Source organism: Rhincodon typus, chromosome 38 (genome assembly GCF_021869965.1).
Source record: "Rhincodon typus isolate 14 chromosome 38, sRhiTyp1.1, whole genome shotgun sequence".
In the NCBI taxonomy this organism is placed as follows: Eukaryota; Metazoa; Chordata; class Chondrichthyes; order Orectolobiformes; family Rhincodontidae; genus Rhincodon; species Rhincodon typus.
In genome coordinates this window covers 20,622,676-20,645,740 of record NC_063369.1, presented here as the reverse complement: position 1 = coordinate 20,645,740, position 23,065 = coordinate 20,622,676, and the positions used below count along the sequence as shown (strand labels likewise).

At 43.6% G+C, this 23,065-nt stretch overlaps 1 protein-coding gene across 1 annotated transcript in view; it reads right to left on the bottom strand.

Moving 5' to 3' along the window:
* Nucleotides 1-23,065, bottom strand: part of pkn1a (protein kinase N1a) — a 255,923-nt gene that overhangs the window by 181,180 nt on the left and 51,678 nt on the right. The window contains exon 2 of the mRNA XM_048617854.1: nucleotides 6,958-7,258. Within this exon, the coding sequence (XP_048473811.1) occupies nucleotides 6,958-7,258 (301 nt within the window). The remainder of the gene's footprint in view (nucleotides 1-6,957; nucleotides 7,259-23,065) is intronic.

Below are 23,065 nucleotides of genomic sequence, written 5' to 3'. Positions count from 1 at the left end.
CTGATGAGGGATATTGAGGCTCTGGTCAGGAAAAAGGCATACATTGGGTTTAAGCTATCAGGCTCAAGTGAATCCCTAGATGACTATAAAAAAAGTGTAGGAGCAGACTCAAGAGGGAAATCAGAAGAGCAAAAACAGGGTAGGAGATAGATCTGAAAGATCAAGTTAAAGATAATTCCAAGAGATTTGATAGCTATATTAAGAGTAAGAGGGTGATTGGGGAGAGAATATGTCCCATTAAAGATCAGCATGGCCATCTATGTGTGGAGCCACAAATGGGGGATATTTGTAATGAATATTTCTCCTCTGTGTTTACTGAGGAGAGAATCATGGATGCTAAGGATATAAGGGAGCAATTGGGGATGTTGTGGACTGCATACACATTAACAGAGAGGAGGTGTTTGCAGCCTTAAAGTGCATTAAGGTGGATAAATCCCCTGGGTCTAATCAAGTCCATCCTCAGATGTTGTGGGAGGCTAGGGAAGAAATTGCAGATGCTCTTGCAGAGATTTTTGCTTCATCTTTAGCCACTGCTAAGTTCAAGAAGACTGGAAAGTGGGTAATGTTGTTCCATTGTTTAAGAAAGATAGCAAAGAAATGCTGGGGAACTACGGGCCAGTGAGCCTGACATCAGCAGTACGCAAGTTATTGGAGAGGATACTGAGGGACAGGATCAACCAGCATTTGGATAGTGCGAATGGATTTGTGCGTGGGAAGTCATGTCTGTCAAATCTTACTGAATTTTTTGAACTGGTAACCAAGAGGATGGATGAGGGTAGGGCAGTGGATGTTGTCTATATGGACTTTAGTAAGGCCTTTGACACGGCAGGCTAGTTATGAAAGTTAGGTCTCATGGGATCCAGGGTGAGCTAGCTAATTGGATTCAAAATTGGCTCAAGGGTAGTAAACAGGGGGTGATTGTTGAAGGTTGTTTCTCAGACTGGAGGTTTGTGACGAGTGATGTGCCACAGGGGTCGGTGCTGGGATCTTTGTTATTTGTTATTTATATAAATGATCTGGATGTGAATATATATAAGGCATGATTAGTAAGTTTGCGGATGAGACAAAATTAGGAGGTATCGTTGATAGCGAGGAAGGTGATCAAAAAGTACCGAGGGATTTTGATCAGATGGGGAAGTAGGCTGAGGATTGGCAAATGCAATTCAATACAGATAAGTGTAAGGCGTTGCACTTTGGAAAGTCAAACCAAGGTAGGGCTTATACAGTAAATGGTGAGGTCCTGAGGAGCATTGTGGAACAGAGGGACTTAGGAGTAGAAGTACACAGTTTGTTGAAAGCAGCATCACAGGTGGACAGGGTGGTGAAGAAGGCATTTAGCATGCTGGCCTTCATCAGTTGAGGCATTGCGCATAGGAGTTGGGACATTAAAGTTGTATACGTCTTTAGTGAGGCCACACTTGGAGTAGTATGTACAGTTTTTGTCACCCTGTTATAGGAAAGACATAGTTAAACTGGAAAGAGTGCAAAGAAGATTAATGAGGATGTTGCTAGAACCAGTAGGCCTGAGTTATAGGGAGAAGTTGGCCAGGATAGGCCTTTAATCCTTGGAACGTAGGAGAACGAGGCGTGACCTTATTGAGGTGTATAAAATCACGAGGGGCATAGTTAGGATGAATGCATATAGTCTTTTCCCCACCAGAGGGCATAGGTTTAAGGTGAGGGGGGCAACTTCTTCACACGGAGAGTGGTGCGTATATGGAATGGGCTGCTGGAGAAAGTGGTTGACGCAGATACAATAAGAACATTTAAAAAACATTTGGATAGGTACATGGATGAGAAGGGTTTAGAGGGATATGGACCAAATACAGGCAATTGGAAGTAGCTGAGAGGGCACCATGGGCGGCATGGATCAGTGTGGGCCGACAGGTCTATTTCCATGCTGTATTACTCTGTGACACTGTTGTTATTCACTAACAGTCCCCATTAGCAACTATTCATCCTCCTGGCCAGATCATTATCAACTCCTTTGTCTATCCAACTGCTCTCTTCTCTCTTAGGGCTCTATCCCCACCTATCATTTACTCCCTACACCCTCCCTTTCCCTATCTTCTGCAAATAAACCAACTTTTTCCTAGCTCCAGTTCCAAGGAAGGGTCACCGGACACAAAACATTAACTCTGATTTTTTTCTTCACGGATGCAGCCAGATCTGCTGAGCTTTTCCAGCAACTTCTGTTTTTGTTTCTGATTTACAGCATCCACAGTTAGAACATAGAACATAGAACAGTACAGCACAGTACAGACCTTTTGCTGTGCCAACCTATTATCCTACTAAGATCAAACTACCCTGCATACCCTACATTTTACTAACATCCATGTGCCTATCCAAGAGTCGCTTAAAAGTCTCTAAAGTATCTGACTCCACTACCACTGCCGGCAGCACATTCCACACACCCACCACTCTCTGTGTAAAGAACCTACCTCTGACGTCTCCTCTATACGTTCCTCCAATCACCTTAAAATTATGTCCCCGCATAATAGTAATTTCCTCCCTGGGAAAAAAATCTCTGGCTATCCATTCTATCTATGCCTCTCACCATCTTGTACACCTCTATCAAGTCACCTCTCATCCTTCTTCGCTCCAATGAAAAAAGCCCTAGCTCCCTCAACCTTTCCTCATAAGACCTGCCCTCCAGTCCAGGCAGCCTCCTGGTAAATCTCCTCTTCACCCTCTCTAAAGCTTCCACATCCTTCCTATAATGAGGTGACCAGAACGGAACACAATATTCCAAGTGTGGTCTAACCAGGGTTTTAAAGAGCTGCAGCATAACCTTGTGGCTCTTAAACTCAATTCCCCTGCCAGTGAAAGCCAACACATCATACGCCTTCTTTACAACCCTATCAACTTGGGTAGCAACTTTGAGGGATCTATGGACATGGACCCCAAGGTCCCTCTGTTCCTCCACACTGCCAAGAATCCTGCCATTAACCCTGTATTCTACATTCAAATTTGACCTTCCAAAATCAATCACTTCACACTTTTCTGTGTTGAATTCCATCTGCCACTTCTTTGCCCAGCTCTGCATCCTGTCAATGTCCCATTGGAACCTACAACAGCTCTCTATACTGTCCACAACTTCACCAACCTTACTAATTCACCCTTCCACTTCCTCATCCAAGTCATTTATAAAGATCACAAAGAGCAGAGGTCCCAGAATAGATCACTGCAGAACACCACTAGGCACTGAGCTCCAGGGTGAATATTTTCCATCTACTACCACCACCCTCTGTCTTCTATTGGACAGCCAGTTTTGTATCCAGGCAGCTAAACTTCCCTGAATCCCATCCCTCTTTACTTTCTGAATGAGCCTACCTTATCAAATGCCTTGCTAAAATCCATATACACCACATCCTCTGCTCTGCCTTTATCAATGTGTTTTGTCACATCCTCAAAGCATTCAATAAGACTTGTGAGGCATGACCTGCCCCTCACAAAGCCATGCTGACTGTTTCTAATCAAACTGCGCTTTTCCAAATAATCATAAATACTATCTCTCAGAATCGTCTCCAATAATTTGCCCACCACAGAAGTATGACTGCCGGTCTGTAATTTCCAGGATTATCCCTATTCCCTTTCTTGAACAAGGGAATGACATTTGCCACCCTCCAATCATCTGGTACTACTTCAATGGACACTGAAGACGCAAAGATCATTGCCAAAGGGGTAGCAATCTCTTCCTTCGCTTACCGTAGTAACCTTGGGTATATCCCGTCTGGCCCAGGGGACTTACTTATCCTCGTGTTTTTCAAAATTTCTAGCACATCCTCCTTCCTAACATCAACCTGTTCGAGCATATCTGCCTGTTTCACGCTGTCCTCATAAATGTCAAGGTCCCTCTCGCTGGTGAATACTGAAGCAAAGTATTCATTAAGGACCTCTTCTACCTCCTCTGACTCCGCGCACAAGTTCCCTCCACTATCCCTGATTGGCCCTACCCTCATTCTGGCTATCCTCTTGTTCCTCACATAAGCATAGAATGCTTTGGGGTTTTCCTTGATCCTACCCACCAAGTCTTTCTCATACCCCCTTCTAGCTCTCCTAAGTCCATTCTTCAGTTCCTTCCTGGCTACCTTGTAGACCTCTAGAGCCCTGTCTGATCCTTGCTTCCTCAACCTTAAGTAAGCTTCCTTCTTCCTCTTGACTAGATGCTCCACATGTCTTGTCATCCAAGGTTCCTTCACCTTACCATCCCTTCCTTGCCTCAGTGGGACAAACCTATCCAGTACCTGTAGCAAATGCTCCCTAAACAACCTCCACATTTCTGTCGTGCATTTCCCTGAGAACATCTGTTCCCAATTTATGCTCCACAGTTCTTGCCTAATAGCATTGTAATTCCCACTCCCCCAATTAAATACTTTCCCATACTATCTGCTCCATGACTATAGTAAAGGTCAGGGAGTTGTGATCACTGTCTTTCAGTTTTTGAGAATGGCACAAAAGTTCCATCAACAGCCCATCAGGCTATTCTGAGGGATCTTGTATAAATTGCATCTGGACCAATGGTACATATTTAGATTCCAGTTCCTAACTTATTGAATGACTATGTCATATTCCAAAACATGGTACACCCGCCCTAATCTCTAACCTCCTAAAGCCCTACACTCCACCCTGTCAACAACCTCCTCCAGCCTCGACACACCTCCTCCAGTTCCTACACGTCTCGCTATTGATGTACCTCCCTCAAGCCCCAGCACCCCTCTTGTACATGCACCTTTGCACTATCCAAGCTCCTAAAGAAAGGACCTTGAGCATGCAGAGTGCCAATTTGAGCCTACACAAAGCTTATTTCAACAGTACACCATGTTGATGAGGCTCTACCTGGAACACTGTATACAGTTTTGATCCTTGTATTTAAGAAATTATTGGCATTGGAGGCAGTTTGGAAGAGACCCACTTGGCTGATTCCTGGAATGAGATGTTGACTTACCAAGGTTATTTATTTAATTATTTATTCAGTTATTAGATGTTAGAAGAACGAGGGGTGGCATTACTGAAACATACAAGATTCTGAGGTGGCTTGACAGCATAGATGTTGAGAAGATGCCTCCATCCCTGGAGGAAGTCCCCCATCTAGGGGACATTGTCTGCTTATTCTGTAACTCTCATTTAAAGGAATATTTGTTTCTCCAAAATGACTGTGAATGTCTGAAATTCTCTACTCCAGAAATTTTTGGAGGCTAATCATAAAGTACTCAGAGAGGAGGTAGATAGATTTTTGAAATATTGGGGAGTTGAGGGCTTTGAGAAGCTGACAGGGGTTGAGACATGCGGCAGATCAGTCATAATCTTGTCTAATGTCAGGGTAGGCTTTGGGGGCCGAATTAACTACCCCTGGTCCTATTTCTTATGTTCTTTTTATAGAGTAGGCAAAAGTGAGTATTTACTGAATGACAAGATGTAATATGTGGTATGCTACAGGCTCCTTACCTTTTACAACTTGTATAAATAACTTAGATAAAGGAATATGGTCTATGATTGCTAAATTTACCAATGACACAAAAGATAGGTAGGAAAATAAAATGTGAAGAGGAGACCACAAGGGGATACAGTCTGGATAAATGCATGAGCAAAAATCAGGCAAAAGCAGTTCAATGTGGGAAGATGTTAAATAGTCCATTTTGGCTGTGAGAATAAAGAGGAAGCATATTATCTAAATGGTGAGAGATTGCAAAGAGCTGAGATGAGAGGGATCTCTGTGTCCTGGTGCATGGTTCACAAAACGTGAATATGCACGTACAGGAAGTAATTACGAAAGCCAGTAGAATGTTTCTCATTTATTGCAGCCTGAGGAGTCTTGGCAGGGTGCATGTGGAAGGGATGTTTTATCTTGTGGGAGAATTTAGATTACAGGTCACCGTTTAAAACTAAAGGATCACTTAGTTAAGACAAGAGATGGGGAGAATTTGCTTCTCACAGAAAGTAACGAGTCTTTTGGATTCTCCGTATACATAGATACAGTCATACAGCATGGAAACAGACCCTTCGGTTCTCGAAAGGCAGTAGGAGTAGTCTTTGAATAATTTTAAAGCAAGAGATAGTCAAGGGGGTAAAAGGGCATAGGCACAACATGAAGTAATCAGATCAGCCATGATTTTTTTGAATGGCAAAGCAGGTTTAAGTAGCCAAGTGAACTTCTTCTGTTCCTACATTTGTAGGTACGTCCCTCTTATTCGAGAAGCCTTCACCTTGCTTGGTCAGTTTTGAATCCACTCTACTATGGTACCTTTAATCCAATGACTTTCAAGTCTGTTAACAAGTCTATTATATGTTACTTTATCAAATTACTTTTGAAAGTCCATATATACACCATCAATACTGTACTCTTTATTCTCCCCATTATTTCACCATAGAATTCATATCAAGACAAACACAATTTGTCTACAGAAAAACAATGTCAGCTGTCATTTATTAACTTCTGTTTACCAAGTGGCAATTTCCCAGATTTTGTCTCAAAGTTTCTCCACCATGAATGTTACGCTGTCTTGCTTGTAATTACCTGGTTCACACCTTGCCCTTTCCAAGTGTTTTGTCACTCTAAGAACTCTTTCCATCTCCGTAAGATAAATTTAAAGTTGCATGCCCTATTTTAAAGGAGCTTTTCACTAATGGGGAATTCAGTCATTCATTTGTTATCATCTTTGTACTCAAGCAGTTCCAATTCACGTCAATGGGGTTGGATGGAAGCACACAGAGCTATCTGACCTAAGAATGCTGCAAACGTATTGACATTTCCACACCCTAGACACAGATTATTTCTAATGTGTTCCCATTGTATACCTTCAGCATATGCAGACATTGCTGCCAAAAGAGACATACTGTCCTAATCACTTGTTTTACTCTTACCAGGAGTGAATCGTAAGAATATCAAATTTCAGAAGGGCAACAACAATTTATACATCATATATATTTAAGTGAAATAAATATTCAAGAAATTACCTTGCAATTCCTCAGGATCCTTCACCACAATGTGGGCATTTAGGTCTTGCAGCTGTTCATGTAACATCTCCAGTTTTCGATTGGAGTTTTTCAGGACATGTTCCACATTGGACAAGTTTTTTTTGTCAGTGGTGACTTTACGCAGGTTCTCTGCACCTTCTTTTATCTTCAATTCTTTTCTGATCTCACGTTTAATCTGCTCTTTGGCTTCATCCAATTTCTGTTGGAATGAGGTATCTGAAAAATCTGAGCTCTGGTCCAATCGCAGTTGCTCAAAAATTGGGAAATTTCCATGGTTACTCTGCAGGGAAACCAAAGTTATTGGTTGGCATAAAAATCAACACTTCACACTGCACTGTAGCATAGTCATAGTAACGTTGTAATGATGAATAAGAACCCAGAGCGGATTGTACAGGTATACTTTGCAATGCAGATCTCCTCAGGAAGTTAAAACAGAGTTTCCCAAACCATGAATCATGACTTCCACTGTAATCATGGGATGGTAATTTGGGATCACACACTCTGAGGCAGCAATGGCGATAGTTAGGCAGAGACTTTGGTGGGACACTACAAGGATCAGTGCTGAGGTTCATGAGCACCCTTCTTGTTGCCAGAATCTTCAAAACCCCCCCGAACAGCATCCCACTCAGACCCATCCTCCCTACCCTATCCCTGTAACCCTGCATTTCCCATGGCTAATCTATCTAATTTACACATCTTCAGACCACGGGAGGAAACCAGAGCACCTGGAGGAAACCTGTACAGACATGGGGAGAATGTGAAAACTCTACACAGACTGTCACCCAAGGGTGAAATTGAACCCAAGTCCCAGGGACTGTGAGGCAGCAGTACTAACCACTGAGCCACAAAATACTCTTCAGAGTACAGTAAGAAGAAAACAAAATACTGTAATACAGGTAGGCACATAATTAATATAAACCAGAAGAAAGAAGCCCAAAAAGATCCAAGCTTCTTTTGTGACACAGAACATAGAACATAGAACAGTACAGCACAGTACAGGCCCTTCGGCCCACGATGTTGTGCTAAACTTTTACCCTAATCCTAAGGTCTATCTAACCTCCACCCCTACCTTATACTATCATCCATATGCCTATCTAATAGCCGCTTAAATGCCCCTAATGAGGCCGACTCCACTACCCTCTCTGGCAATGCATTCCATGCCCTGACCACTCTCTGAGTAAAGAACCTACCTCTGACGTCCCCCCTATATCTACGTCCACTCACTTTAAAACTATGCCCCCTCGTAATAGCTACCTCCACCCTAGGAAAAAGTCTCTGGCTGTCCACTCTATCTATACCTCTGATCATTTTGTACACTTCTATCAAGTCAGGCATCTGCCACAAAAATATCACACAAATGTGCAGGAAGTAGCCATGCAGCCCATCATCTCTGCAGTGGCTCTCTGAACGAGAATCATGGCTTAGCGTCAGTTTCAGTGTCAGTGTCATTCTATCACCCCTTTCCTGTAACCTGCACACTGTTTCCATTCAAATAATCATCTAATGTCCTTTTGTATACATCAATTGAACCTGCCTCCATCATATTTCCAGAGAATGCATTCCAGACCCAAACCACTGATTGCACAAAAAAAGTTTTTCTCACATTGTTATGGACCACCCCACAGCCCCCCTAACATAGCCTAGATCCTACCTTTTATATTTATTTAAACATAAACATAAGGTGCTGCATTTCAGATGTAATTCGATTGGGTACCAACAGGTTTTAATCAAAACACACTTTATTCTTACAACACAGTTAAAATACAAACTTGAACTCTGTTCAAATACTTTTCAAGATAATACATGATTTAACCACTAATCATCATCCAGGCAGCATCCCTAAACACACCCTTTGGCAAGTCAATTTAACAAAACAGTTTTATTATCATGTGCTGTCTTCTCACGCTAGCAACAGAGATTGAACTCTGTTAGTTCCAGCAATCAGCTAGCAGACTGAAATCAACTCTCATTAACTGAAAGCAAAACTACAAACCTTCCTGGGTCCGAGACCCCTGACCCTACCCGGTCATGCTTCTTTTGTCTAATTTAAAGAAAAACATCCAGGCACATCTCAAAACTGTTTACCAATTGCCTGTCTGAAGGAAACATTCCGGCATCACTTTCGCAACACTCTCTGCAAGAGAAACAGGACAAAACTAATCTCTCTTAAAAGCATAGGACCATCACAACACTACGTTTACTTCTGTTGCAAATCACTTCACATCTGTGCCCTCTCTTTCTTGATCCTTTCATAAGCAGGACTAAATTTTTTTCAAATGAAACTAATCCAACAGCAAATTAAGCTTAGACTTCACAGGATTCTGTTTGCTCTAAATACAGTCTACTGATCATATGGAAATCAAGGAAGGTGAGAAGCAGTAGTACAGGTGGAGTGTTACAATCTTGTTACGAGGAAGTCTGTGGGCAGCATGGCGGTCCGGGTTTGCACACCTGCCATGGAGGTTTCAAGGTCTATGATTTGGAGCACAAGTTGTAGACAAACAACCATATAATAGAAGAGATAGTAGAGAGAGCCAGTCAGGCTGGAGCCAGGGGTTTGACAGTTTTTGTGATAGACAATATCAGAGGAGGAATAAAGAATAAAGTGATGGAAAAGCTTAGCAGATCTTTGGAGAAAGAAAGTGAACATTTTGCATCCAACATGACTCCTCTTTGAACTCGGAATGCTAAATCACAGGAGAAATTATAGAAAACATTTAAAGTCATAGTTAAGAGTCCAGGAGATAAAAATGAATCTGACTAAATAGAATAACACATCTAGAAATGACATGACGAAAGAAGATAAGGCAGCAAGGATAAAACGGAAACTGAAGAAAAGAGGCAAAAAAAAAGATGTGAGAAAATTAATATGAAAAGTTCATAAAATAAAAACAAAAATAAAACTATCAGGGAATAGAAAAGGAGGTTGGAAAGTATTCTACAGATACACAGGTGACACTGGAAAACTCAGCTTTTGGGATAGGAATACTGAGGGATACACATGCTATAAACTCACAGGTAGTGACAGCAAAGTGGCAGAAATATTAGGGAACTACTTTGTCTTAATACCAATATTAATTTTCTTCATTCATTCATGGGATGAGGGTTCAGTAGTTACCCAGAGGGCAGTAAAGTGTCAACCACATTGCTATGGGACTGACGTCACATGTAAGCCAAGCCAGATAAGGATGACAATTTCCTTTTGGAAAGGACATTAATGAACCTGATGGGTTTTTCCTCCACAATCAACAACAGATGTGTGATCAACATTAGATTCCTAATTCCATTCTGTTTTTCTATTAAATTCAAATTCCATCATCTGCTGTAGTGGGATTCAAACCTGGGTCCCCAGAACATTATCTGGGTCTCTGGATTAACAGTCCAGCGACAATAGCACTAGGTCTTTGCCTCCCACAATCACAATATTACCTCAGTACCATATCTTGTAACATTACATCAGTACTAAATACCAATGGTATCACATATCCCATGATGTCTTAGTATCTAGAAATCTATCAATCGCTGTCTTGAACATGATCGATGATGGAGTTTCCACAGCCCACTGCGTTCGAGATTATCAAAAGATTCACGGAACTCCAATAACCATAACTCTCTTAGTTTTAACACAGAGATGGAGAAAGATAGGACACGCATAGGTTAAGGTGCTGAACTGGAGCATGGCCAATTTTGGGGCCATTAGGCAGGATCTAGCAGAGGTCAATTGGGTGAGTCTGTTTGAAGGAGAAAGGATCGACTGGCAAATGGGAGGCTTTTAAAAGTGTGATATCAAGAGTCCAGGCACAGTATGTCCCCTCTTAGGGTGAAGGGAAAAGCTGGCAGGTTTAGGGATCCCTGGCTGATGAGGGATATTGAGGCTCTGATCAGGAAAAAAGCGGCAGCATACATTGGGTTTAAGCTATCGGACTCAAGTGAATCCCTAGATCACTATAAAAAGTGCATTAGCACACTCAAGACGGGAATCAGAAGAGCGAAAAGAGGGTAGGAGATGGATCTGGCAGATAAGGTTAAAGATAATCCCAAGAGGTTCTACAGCTATATTAACAGTAAGAGGGTGGCTAGGGAGAGAATGTGTCCCTTAAAGATCAGCATGGCCATCTACGTGTGGAGCCACAGGAGATTTTTAATGAATTTTTAATGTGTTTACTGTGGAGAGAATCATGGATGCTAAGGAAATAAGGGAAACAAGTGAGGATGTTTTGGACCGCATACAGATTACCAGAGGAGGCGTTTGCAGCCTTAATGCGCATTAAGTTGGATAAATCTCCTGGGCCTAATCAAGTTGATCCTCGGATGTTGTGGGAGGCTAGGGAAGAAATTGCAGATGCCCTTGCAGAGATTTTTGCTTCATCTTTAGCCACTGCTAAGTTCCAGAAGACTGGAGGGTAGCTAATGTTGTTCCATTGTTTAAGAAAGGTAGCAAAAACAAGCCAGGGAACTACAAGCCAGTAAGCCTGACATCGGTGGTAGGCAAGTTATTGCAGAGGATACTAAGGGACAATATAAACCAACATTCAAGGTCTGATTAGGGGTAGTCAGCATGGATTTGTGCGTGGGAAGTCATGTCTGACAAATCTTACTGAATTTTTCGAAGAGGTAACCAAAAGAATGGATGAGGGTAGGGCAGTGGATGTTGTCTAAATGGATTTTAGTAAGGCCTTTGACAAGGTCCCACATGGCAGGCTAGCCATGAAGGTTAGGTCGCACAGGATCCAGGGTGAGCTAGCTAATTAGATTCAAAATTAGCTCAATGGTAGGAAATAGAGAGTAATGGTTGAAGGTTCTTTCTTGGACTGGATGTCTGTGACTAGTGATGTGCCACTGACTAGGAGTCAGCACTGGGACCTTTGTTATTTGCTATTTATGTAAATGATCTGGATGTGAATGTACAAGGCGTGATTAGTAAGTTTGCAGATGATACAAAATTAGGAGGTATCGTTGACAGTGAGGAAGGTTTTCAAAATTACAGAGGGATCTTGTTCAGATGGGGAAATGGGCTGAGGATTGGCAAAAGCAATTCAATACAGATAAGTGTGAAGTATTGCACTTTGGAAAGTCAAACCAAGGTAGGACTAAAAGAGCAAATGGTAAGGTCCTGAGGAGTGTTGTGGAACAGAGGGACCAAGGAATACAAGTACAAAATTCGTTGGAAGTGGCATCACAGTGGACAGGGTGATGAAGAAGGCATTTAGCATGCTGACTTTCATTGGTTGAGGCACTGAGTATAGGAGTTGGGACATTACGTTAGAGTTGTATAAGTGATTGGTGAGGCCACACTTGGAGTGTTGTGTATAGTTTTGGTCACCTTGTTATTGGAAAGGCAGTTAAACTGGAAAGTGTGCAAAGAAGGTTTACGAGGACGTTGCCAGGACTAGTGGACCTGCATTATAGGGAGCGGCTGGCTAAGATTGGACTTTATTCCTTGGAATGTAGGAGAATGAGGAGTGACTTTATTGAGGTGTATAAAATCATGAGGGGCATAGATAGAACAAATGCATATGGTCTTTTTCCCAGGGATGGGGAATTAAAAACTAGAGGGCATAGGTTTAAGGTGAGAGGGAAAGGATTTAACAGGGCCTAAAGGGCAACTTCTTCACGCAGGGAGTTATGCGTATTTGGAATGGGCTACCAGAGTGTGGTTGAGGCAGGTGCAATAGCAACATTTAAAAAAACACTTGGATAGGTTCATGGATGGGAAGGGTTTAGAGGGATATGGACCAAATGCAAGCAATTCGAACTAGCTGAGTAGGCACCATGGTCAGCATGAACCAGTTTGGGTTGAAGGGCCTGTTTCCATGCTGTATTACTCTGAAGAATTTTCTCCTCATCTCAATTCTGAATGGCCTGCCCTTGTGTTGAGACTGTCCCCCCTGGTTTGAGGCCAGGAATAATTTCCTTCTGGTATTACTCTATCTAGTCCTTTTAAAATGTTGCGACTTTCTACGAGATTTCCTCTCAATCTTCTAAACTCCAAAGAACACAAGCCCGTTCTCCTCAATCTCCCTGGAGATGCAGACTTACCAGTATTCTGTACAATTGAAACAATGCTTCTTTGCTCCTGTATTTTCATCCTCTTGTAACAAAGGTTAACATATCATTTGCTTTCTGAATTGCTTGTTGTGGCCACATGCTAGTTTTTACTTACTTTTTGATTGAGGATATCCAGTGCACAAGTTGTGTGTATAACGTTGCTCATTCAAGCAGTGACAGAGAATGCTAGACACATCAGGTGTATGCGCATGGGCACATGCACGGTCAGGTCAATTCTGCTCAGAGACAGTTATTTTACTGTTTCACAATTGACCATTTATGCTCATTCAGGAGAGCTCAGTATTGTAACAACTTCTTGCCTGGTTTTTGGGAAAGTGGCTACACAGCCGTGTGTGGACAATGGAGCCTACAAAGAGAATGCACCTAAATCCCTCTCTCGTTCCCTTGTGGTTAAATAGCAGAAAATTTCCTGGGAGCTAACCTCTTACTTTTTTTTCAGTTGCTATCCCTGGTTGAAACAGAAGAAGGGGGAAAACCACCTCCAAAAGCACTGAAAGGGTGAATCTTCAACCAGTGAATGAAAGACTGAGAAAGTTTATATCCACAATGTTACATCATTAGCAAAGAATCAGAAGGACTCAAAAGAAAACAACTCAACTGCATCTGTAATCCAGATTGGTGCCAGAACTGTCCTTCACTGAGTTTTCATTCTCTTCCCCACACATAATACTTAATTTTAATTCATTCGTCAGATGCGGGTATTGTTGGCTAGCCAACATTTATTGTCTGTCCCATGTTGCCCATGAGAAGATGTCAATGAGATGCCTTCTGGAACCCCTGCATCCATCTGAGGGCTGACCCAGAATGCCCTAATGGAGGAAATGTCAGGATTTTGACCCAGAGACAGTGAAGGAACAGAGACATTATGTCCAAGTCAGGATGGTGAATGTTTTGTGGGGGGAGCTTGCAGCTGGTAGTGTTCCCATTTACCTACTGCCCTTGTCCTTCTTGATGGAAGTGGTCATGAGTTTAGGAGGTTCTATCTGAGGATCTTTCATGAATTCCTGCAGTGCATCTTGCAGATAGTACACACTGCTGCTACTGAGCATCAGTGGTGGAGGGGGTGGATGCTTGTAGAAATGGTGTCAATCAAGTGGGCTGCTTTGTACTGAATGGTGCCAAGCTTCTAGAGTGTTGTTGGAACTGCACCCTTCCAGGCAAGTGGAGAGAATTCCATCACACTCCTGATTTGTGCCTTGTGGCTGATGGATAGGCTCTGGGGAGTCAGGAGGTGAGGTACTCACTGCAGTATTCCTAATCTCTAACCTGCTCTTGTAGCCAGTGTTTATGTGGTGAGTTCAGTTAAGTTTCTGGTCAATGGTAACCTCCAGGATGTTGTCAGCGGGGGATTCAGTGATCATAACACCATTGAATATCAAAGGGCAGTAGTTATATTTTCTCTTATTGGTGATGGTCACAGTTTGGCATTTGTGTGTCATGAACGTTACTTGCCACTTGTCAGCACAAGCCTGGATATTGTCCAGGTTGTGTTGCATTTGATCATGAACTGCTTCAGTACCTGTGGAGTTGCGAATGGTGTTGAACATTGTGCTATCAGCAAACATCCCTACTTCTGACCTTATGATGGAGGAAAAGTCATTGATGAAGCAGCTGAAGATAGGACACTACCCTGAGGAATGCCTGCAGAGATGTCTAACCTCCAACAACCACGACATTTTCCCATGTGCCAGGTATGACTGTACAGCAGAGAGTTGGCATCCAGACACTGATTCCAGCTTTCCTAGGAATCCTTGATGCCACACTCAGTCAAATACAGCCTTGATGTCAAGGGCTGTCACTCTCACCTCACCTCTGGAATTCAGCTCTTTTGTCCATGTTTGTACCAAGGCTGTAATTAAGTCAGGAGCCGAGTGGTCCTGAGCAGATTATTGCTGAGCAGGTGCTACTTGATAGCACTGTTGATGACACCTTCCATCATTTTACTGATGATCAAGAGTAGACTGATGGCACAGTAACTAGCTGGGTTGAATCTGTCCTGCTTTTTATGTACAGGTATGACCTGGGCAATATTCCACATTCTAGGGTAATACCAGTGATGCAACCATACTGAAAGAGCTTGGCTAGGGGACAGGCAAGTTCCGGAGCACAAGTCTTCAATACTACTGCCAGAATGTTGTCAGGGCCCAAAGCCTTTGCAGTATCTAGGGCCTCCTACCGTTTCTTGCAATCACATGGAATGAATCAAATTGGCTGAAGACTCATGTCTGTAATGCTGGGGGCAACTGCGGGAGGCCGACATGGATCATCCACTTGGCACCTGCCTGAAGATGACTGTAAATGTTTCAGCCTTATTTTTGCACTGAAGTGCTGGGCTCCTCCTCCTCGAGGAAGGGGTTATTTGTGGAGTCTCCTCCAGCGAGTTGTTTAATTGCTCACCACCATTCATGATTGGATGTGGCAGGACTGCAGAGCTTAGATCTGAGCCATTGTTTGTGTGATCATTTAGCTCTGTCTATTACTCACTGTTTAATATGCAAGTAGTCCTGTTTGGTAGTTTCATCAGGGCGAAACTTCATTTTTAGCTATGCCTGATGCTGCTTCTGGCATGTCCTCGTGCACGCTCCATTGAACCAGGGTTCACACCCTGGTGTGGTTGTAATGGTCAAATGGGGAATACGCTGGGATATAAGTTTGCAGATTGTTCTGGAATACAATTCTGCTGCTGTTTATGGCCAACAGCATCTCCTGGATGCCCAATCCCGAGTTGCCAGACCTCCTCCAAAGTCTGTCCCCTTTAGCGCAGTGATGGTGCCACATGTTTATTCTCAATGCAAAGGCTGGACTTCATCTCCACAAGCTCTGTGCAGTGGTCTCTCTTAACAATTCAGTCACAGACAGATACAACTGCAGCTGGCAGATTGGCAAGGATGAGGTCAAGTATGTTTTTCCCCCGCTCACTGCAGACCCAGTCTGGCAACTATGTCTTTTAGAACCCAACCAGCTTGATCAGTGGAGCTTCTGTCAAGCTACTCTTGGTGATGGACATTGAAATCCCCCACCCAGAGCACATTTTTCACCACTGTCACCCTGAGTGCTTCCTCCAAGTGTTGGTCCACATGGAGGAATACTGATGGTGGAGAGAGGGTGTATATGGTAACTAGTGGGAGGTTCCCATGTCCATGTTGAACCTAAAGCAATGAGATTTCATGATGAGTCAATGTTGAGGTCTCCCAAGGCAACTCTTCCCCCCACTGTGCTGTCATCCCTGGTGGGCCTGCCCTGCCAATGGGACAAAATATATCCAGAGATGGTGATGTGGTGCCTGGGGCATTGTCTGTAAGGTAATGATTCCACAAGTATGACTATGTCAAGCTATTGATTGGCTAGTCTATGAGACAGCTCTCACAATTTTGGCACTAGCCCCCAAATGTTAATAAGAGGGATGTTGCAGAGGCAACAGCGCTGTTTCTGCCACGGTCTTTTCTGAAGCCTTGGTCTGTCCAGTTTCATTCCTATTCCATTGCAAAGGGCAACTGAGTGTCAACCACATTACTGTGTGTTTGGAACCACACATAGGCCAGACAACATGAGGATGATAGATTCCCTTCCCTGAAGGGCATTAGTGAACTAGGTGGGTTTTTCCAACAATCACCAATGGTTTCATAGTCATCAATAGATTCTCAATTCCAAACTTTTATTTTTAAATGGAACTCAAATTCGAACTCAAACCCAGGTTCTTGGTGAGGTTGGTTGGCTCGCCAAGCTGGTTTGTTGTTCCGCAGATGTTTCGTTACCGTGCTTGGTAACATCCTCAGTGCAGCCTCTGATGAAGCATCGGTGTGTTTTCCCGCCTGCTTTTTAAACTCTGGGGTCCGTTGCGATGGATTGCCTCACCTCCGGGTTTCCTCTATAGTGGAATGTATATGGGGTCGAGTTCAATGTGTTTATTGATAGCCTGCTTCATGGAGTGCCATGCTTCCAGGAATTCTCGTGCTTGTCTCTGCCTAGCCTGTCCCAGGATCTTGGTGTTATCCCAGTCAAAGTCGTGGTTCTCCTTGTCCATGTGGATTGAGATGAGCGAGTATTGGTCGTGTCTTTTTGCAGCCAGTTGGTGTTGGTGTTCGTGTACTCTTGCTGTTAGTTTCCTTCCTGTTTGTCCGATGTAGTGTTTCCCCTTCCGGACAACAACACACTGCAGCAACATGGAACTACGCCAAGAGGAGGAGGAATACCTCTTCCAAGTGTTCAAGGATAATGGATATCCAAAGAACTAGGTCAGGAGATGCCTACAGGCACAGCATCAGAAAGATTCTACACGCCCTGACACACTCATCACACTACCCTACAATCAGGAACACGTCAGAACTCACCACAAGACTTCTACGACCGCTGGGCATCAGAGGGGCACACAAACTCACATCAACCCTACAACAAGTGCTCAGCCGAACTAAAGACCCACTCCACTAAAGACCCACTCCCCGCCATGGACAGGACCAATGTCATCTACAAGATCCCCTGCAGAGACTGCGAGAAACACTACATTGGACAACACCAAGATCCTGGGACAGGCTAGGCAGAGACAAGCACGAGAATTCCTGGAAGCATCGCACTCCACGAAGCAGGCTATCAATAAACACATTGAACTCGACCCCATATACATTCCACTACGGAGGAAACCCGGGAGGTGAGGTAATCCATTGCAACGGACCCCAGAGTTTAAAAAGCAGGCAGGAAAACACACAGACGCTTCATCAGAGGCTGCACTGAGGATGTTACCAAGCATGGTAACCAAACGTCTGTGGAACAACAAACCAGCTCGGCGAGCCAACCAACCTCAACGCCCACAACCCGAGCTACAAATCTACTCCAAAACCTTAGAACCCAGGTTCCCAGAACATTAGTGATAGTAGTAGTACTAGGTTATCGCCTCCCCTTTACATGCCTTGTCGTGTTTTTGTCGGGCTGTTGATAGGGTTAAGAATATTTCTACGCCACTGTGTACATAGAATTTGTTAATAATGGTCTGACCCTAATTTTTAGATGATTCCTTCTAGTTCTGGAATACCCAACTAGCGGAAATCATTTATCTTTATCGATCCTGTCTTTTCCTGCTAATATCTTGAAGACTTTGATCAGATTACCCTATAAAAGCTCCTGTTTTCTAGAGAAAACAGGCCTAATTTGTATAACCTATCCCTATAATTTAACCATGATATGAAGGTGCCAGTGTTGGACTGAGGGACAAAGTCAGAAGTCACATGACAATTCAACGGGTTTATTTGAAATCACAAACTTTCCAAGCACTGCTCCTTCATCAGGTGAAGTTTAAACTACAGTAGCAGAAGATGCAGAAATTGAGGGAGAGATAGAAACCAAGGCAAACATGATTAGGAACAAGAACAGGTAGGGAAATGCTGCTGAAAAGAGCAAGGGAGGTGGTCTGAAATGCATGTATTTCAACACGAGACGTTTAATAGGCAAGGTAGATGATCTTAGGACTTGGAACTGTGACATTATTGCAATTATGGAGACTTGGCTGAAAGAGGGACAGGACTGGCAGCTGAATAGCCCAGGATTTAGATGTGATAAAAAGGGATGTAAAAAGGGTGGGGGAGTCGTATTACTGGTAAACGAATATCTCACAGCCACAATGAGGGAGGATACATCAGAGGACAGGTACAGGGAGGCAAGGAGTTGAACTCAAGAATAGGAAATGTGAAATCACAATGCTGAGGGTATACTATAGGCCTCCCACAGCTAGCAGGAGATAGAGGAGAGAATATGTAGACTGGTTTTGGAAAGATGTAAAAACAGCAGGGTTGTTGTGGTGGGTGATTTGAACTTCCCTTACCTTGACTGGGGCTTCACGCTAGGGGCTTGAATGGGACAGAATTTGTGCAGACTATTCAGGTGGGTTTCCTGACAGTGTGTAAACAGTCCACGCAGGGAGGGGTATGACAGGGATAACAAAATATGGAGCTGGAGGAACACAGCAGGCCAGGCAACATCACAGGAACAGGAAAGGTATGTTTCGGGTCGGGACCCTTCTTCAGAAAAGAAGGGTCCCGATGCGAAACGTCGGCTTTCTTGTTCCTGTGATGCAGCCTGGCCTGCTGTGTTCCTCCAGCTCCATACTTTGTTATCTCTGACTCCAGCATCTGCAGTTCTTGCTATCTCAGGGGTAATACTGGACCTGGTTTTATGAAACGAGCCCGGCCATGTGAGTGAAGTTTCAGTTTCGGGAGTAGTGGCCGTAATACCGTGAGTTTTAAGGCACTCATGGATAGAGATAATAGCAGTCCGCTGGTGAAGGTGTTAAAATGGAGGAAGGCAAACTTCAACAATATTTGGCAGGAACTGGAGAATGTTGATTGGAGGTAGCTGTTTGAGGGTAAATCCACATTGTTATTAAATTCTCTCATGTCCACAGTTGATAAGAGATCAGGAGCAGTGCATTCCTGCGAGAATGAAGGATAGGAATGGCAAGTTACACGAATCTTGGATGACCAGGGATATTAGGACTCGGTCAAAAAGAAAAAGAAGCACATGTAAGGTCTAGGAGGATGGGAACTGATGAAGCCCTTGAAGCATATAACGGAAAGTAGGAAAGAACTTAAACAAGGAATTATAAAAGCTAAAAAAAAAGGTCATGAGAAGTCATTAGCAAACAGGATTAAGAAGAATCCCAAGGCTTTTCATATATATATATATAAAAAGCAAAAGGGTAACCAGGGAAAGGGTTGGCCCACTCAAGAACAAAGGAGGGAATCCATATGTAGAGCCAGAAGAGGTCCTAAACAAATACCTTCTGTAGGTATTCACCGAACAGGAGGAATTGGTGGAGGATGATCCCAGGGAAGGGAGTGTCGAGTTTCTGAACCAAGTTGCTATTAAAAAGGAAGAAGTTTTGTGCGTCTTAAGAAGTATTACAGTAGATAAATCCTAGGTCTTGATTAGGATTATCCCAGAATATTGAGGGAGGCAAGAGAACAAATTGCTCTTTGTATCCTCTTTGGCCACAGGTAAAGTCCCGGAGGACTGGAGAATAGCCAATGTTGCCCCATTGTTTAAAAAGGGTTGCAGGGATAAGCCAGGAAATTACAGGCCCATGAGCCTCATAGTAGGGAAATTATTGGAAAAGATTAACAGGGACAAGGTCTATACTCATTTAGAAGCAAGTAGATTTATTAGCAATAGACAGCACGGTTTTGTGCAGGGGAGGTTGTGCCTCACTAACTTGATCAATTTTTTTGAGGAGGTGACGAAGATGATCGAGGGAAAGGTGGTTGACATTGTCTATATGGGCTTAAGTAAAGCCTTTGACAAGGTTCCTCATGGCAGACTGGTACAAACAGTGAAGTCACATGGTATCAGGTGAGCTGGCAAGATGGATACCGAACTGGCTTAGTCATAGTAGGCAGGGAGTAGCACAGAGTGTTTCACAGGGATCAGTGCTGGGACTTCTGCTGTTCGTGGTCTACATAAATGATTTGGAAAAAAAAAATTGGCTGGTCTAATTAGTATGTTTGCGGATGATACAAAGATTAGTGGAGTAGCGAAGTGAGGAGGATTATCAGCGGATACAACAGGATATAGATCAGCTGGAGGCATGAGTAGAAAACCGGCAGATGAAGTTTAAATCCGGACAAATGCGAGGTGATGCATTTTGGAAGGTCAAGTACAGGTGGAAATTATAGATTGAATGGCAGATCCCTTAGGAGTATTGATATGCATAGGGATCTGGGTGTGCAGGTCCCCAGATTACTGAAAGTGGCAGCCCGGGTAGAGAAGGTTGTGAAAAAAAAGGCCTATGGCACGCTTGCCTTCATCGGAAGGGGCGTTGAATATAAGGTAGATGAGTTATGCTGCTGCTTTAGAGAACTTTAGTTAGGCCACACTTGGAATATTGCATATTGTTCTGGTCACCACACTATCAGAAGGATGTGAATGCTTTGGAGAGGGTACAGAAAAGGTTTATCAGGATGTTGCCTGGTATGGGGCATTTTTAGCTATGAAGAAAGGTTGGATACACTTGGATTGTTTTCAGAGAAAGGCACGAGGCTGACGGGCGACCTGACGGAAGTTTACAAGATTGCGAATGGCATGGATAGATTAGAAAGTATTGAGGCAGGTTCAAGGTGCGAGACAGGGCGGCGGGGGGAAGAAGACTTTACAAGAGATGTGCAAGGCACGTTTTTCACACAAAGGGTGGAGAGTGTCTAGAACGCACTGTCAGAGGTGGTGGTGGAAGCAGGCACAATAGCAGCATTGAAGCACCTGGACGAATATGTGAAAGTGAAAGGAATAGAAGGGTACAGATTTTGTAAGTGATGATAGTTTTAAAATGTAAGGGCAAAATGTGTTGGCACAGACTTGGAGGGCTGAAGGCTCTGTTGCTGTGCTGTATTATTCATTGAACCCAGAACTATAGCCCTCAATAATCAGACTTAATAAATCCAAGAGGAAATTGAACAGAACCTTTGTTAACCAGAACGTGGCTAGAATATGGAATTCACAACCATAAACAGATAATCCAGAATTTCCAAGTTAATATTCTGGGGTCTGGGTTCAAATCCAGACATGGCTGATGTTGAAATTTTAATTTAGTAATAATCTGGAATAAAAAAACCCGACTTAAAAAGGTCGACCATGTGTTAGAACCCTCACTGATCTTTTCAGTATTTTTATTTTGTAATCAATTTTGAATAACAAGCTACAAATGACTGATAGACTTTGGGACAGCTTGTGTTAAAAAGAAAAAAGGACAGACACCTCCCAGTCGCGAACCATTTCAACTCCCCCTCCCATTCCTCAGACGACATGTCCATCCTGGGCCTCCTGCAGTGCCACAACGATGCCACCCGAAGGTTGCAGGAACAGCAACTCATATTCCGCTTGGGAACCCTGCAGCCCAATGGTATCAATGTGGATTTCACAAATTTCAAAATCTCCCCTCCCCCCACCGCATCCCAAAACCAGTCCAGCTCGTCCCTGCCTCCCTAACCTGTTCTTCCTCCCACCTCAAGCCGCACCTCCATCTCCTACCGACCAACCTCATCCCGCCCCCTTGACCTGTCCGTCCTCCCTGGACTGACCTATCCCCTTCCTAACTCCCTACCTACACTCACCTTTACTGGCTCCATCCCCGCCTCTTCGACCTGTTTGTTTCCTCTCCACCTATCCTCTCCTCTATCCCTCTTCTATCCGCCTCCCACTCTCTCCCTATTTATTTCAAAACCCCCTTCCCCTCCCCCTTTTCTGATGAAGGGTCTAGGCCCGAAACGTCAGCCTCTCTGCTCCTATGATGCTGCTTGGCCTGCTGTGTTCATCCAGCCCTGCACCTTCCAAAATGGTATACCTGTTTGAGAGGGGAATGGCTACAAGGGGACTCCTGCACTGCCTGCCCACACTTACTCATCTTCCTGGTCATCATCTAACACTGTCTGTATAGTGCATACTGGTTGTGAGAGCAGGTCGCTAAACGCTTGCTACCAAAACCTTCTCAGCCTCATGGATGCTTCATAACAAGTCCGTCCTTTGCTCCAGGCACTCAGTCGTACAGCATAGACACAGCTCCCTTGGTCCAACCAGCCCAAGCTGACCATGTTTCCAAAACTAAACTAGTCCCACCTGTCTGTGCTTGACCCACATCCCTCCAAACTTTCCTATTCATGAATTTATCCAATGTCTTTTAAGTGTTGTAACTGCACTTGTACAAACTCTGGCAGTTCATTGCACACAAACCACTGTATAAAAAACATTGCTCCTCATGTCCTTTTTAAAATCTTTCTCCTCTGACCTTAAAAATACGTCCCCTAGTTTTGAACTCCCCATCCACTCTAGGGTAAAGGCTCTTGACATTCACCTTATCTATGCCCCTCATGATTTTATAAACCTCTGTATAAGGTCACCTCCCCCCGCACCCCCAAACCCCTACACTCCAACAAATAAAGTCCCATCCTATCCAGCTTCTCCTTAAAATTCAAACCCTCCATTCCCAGCAACATCCTGGTAAATCGTTTCCGTACCCTCTCCAATTTAATAATATCTTTCCTAT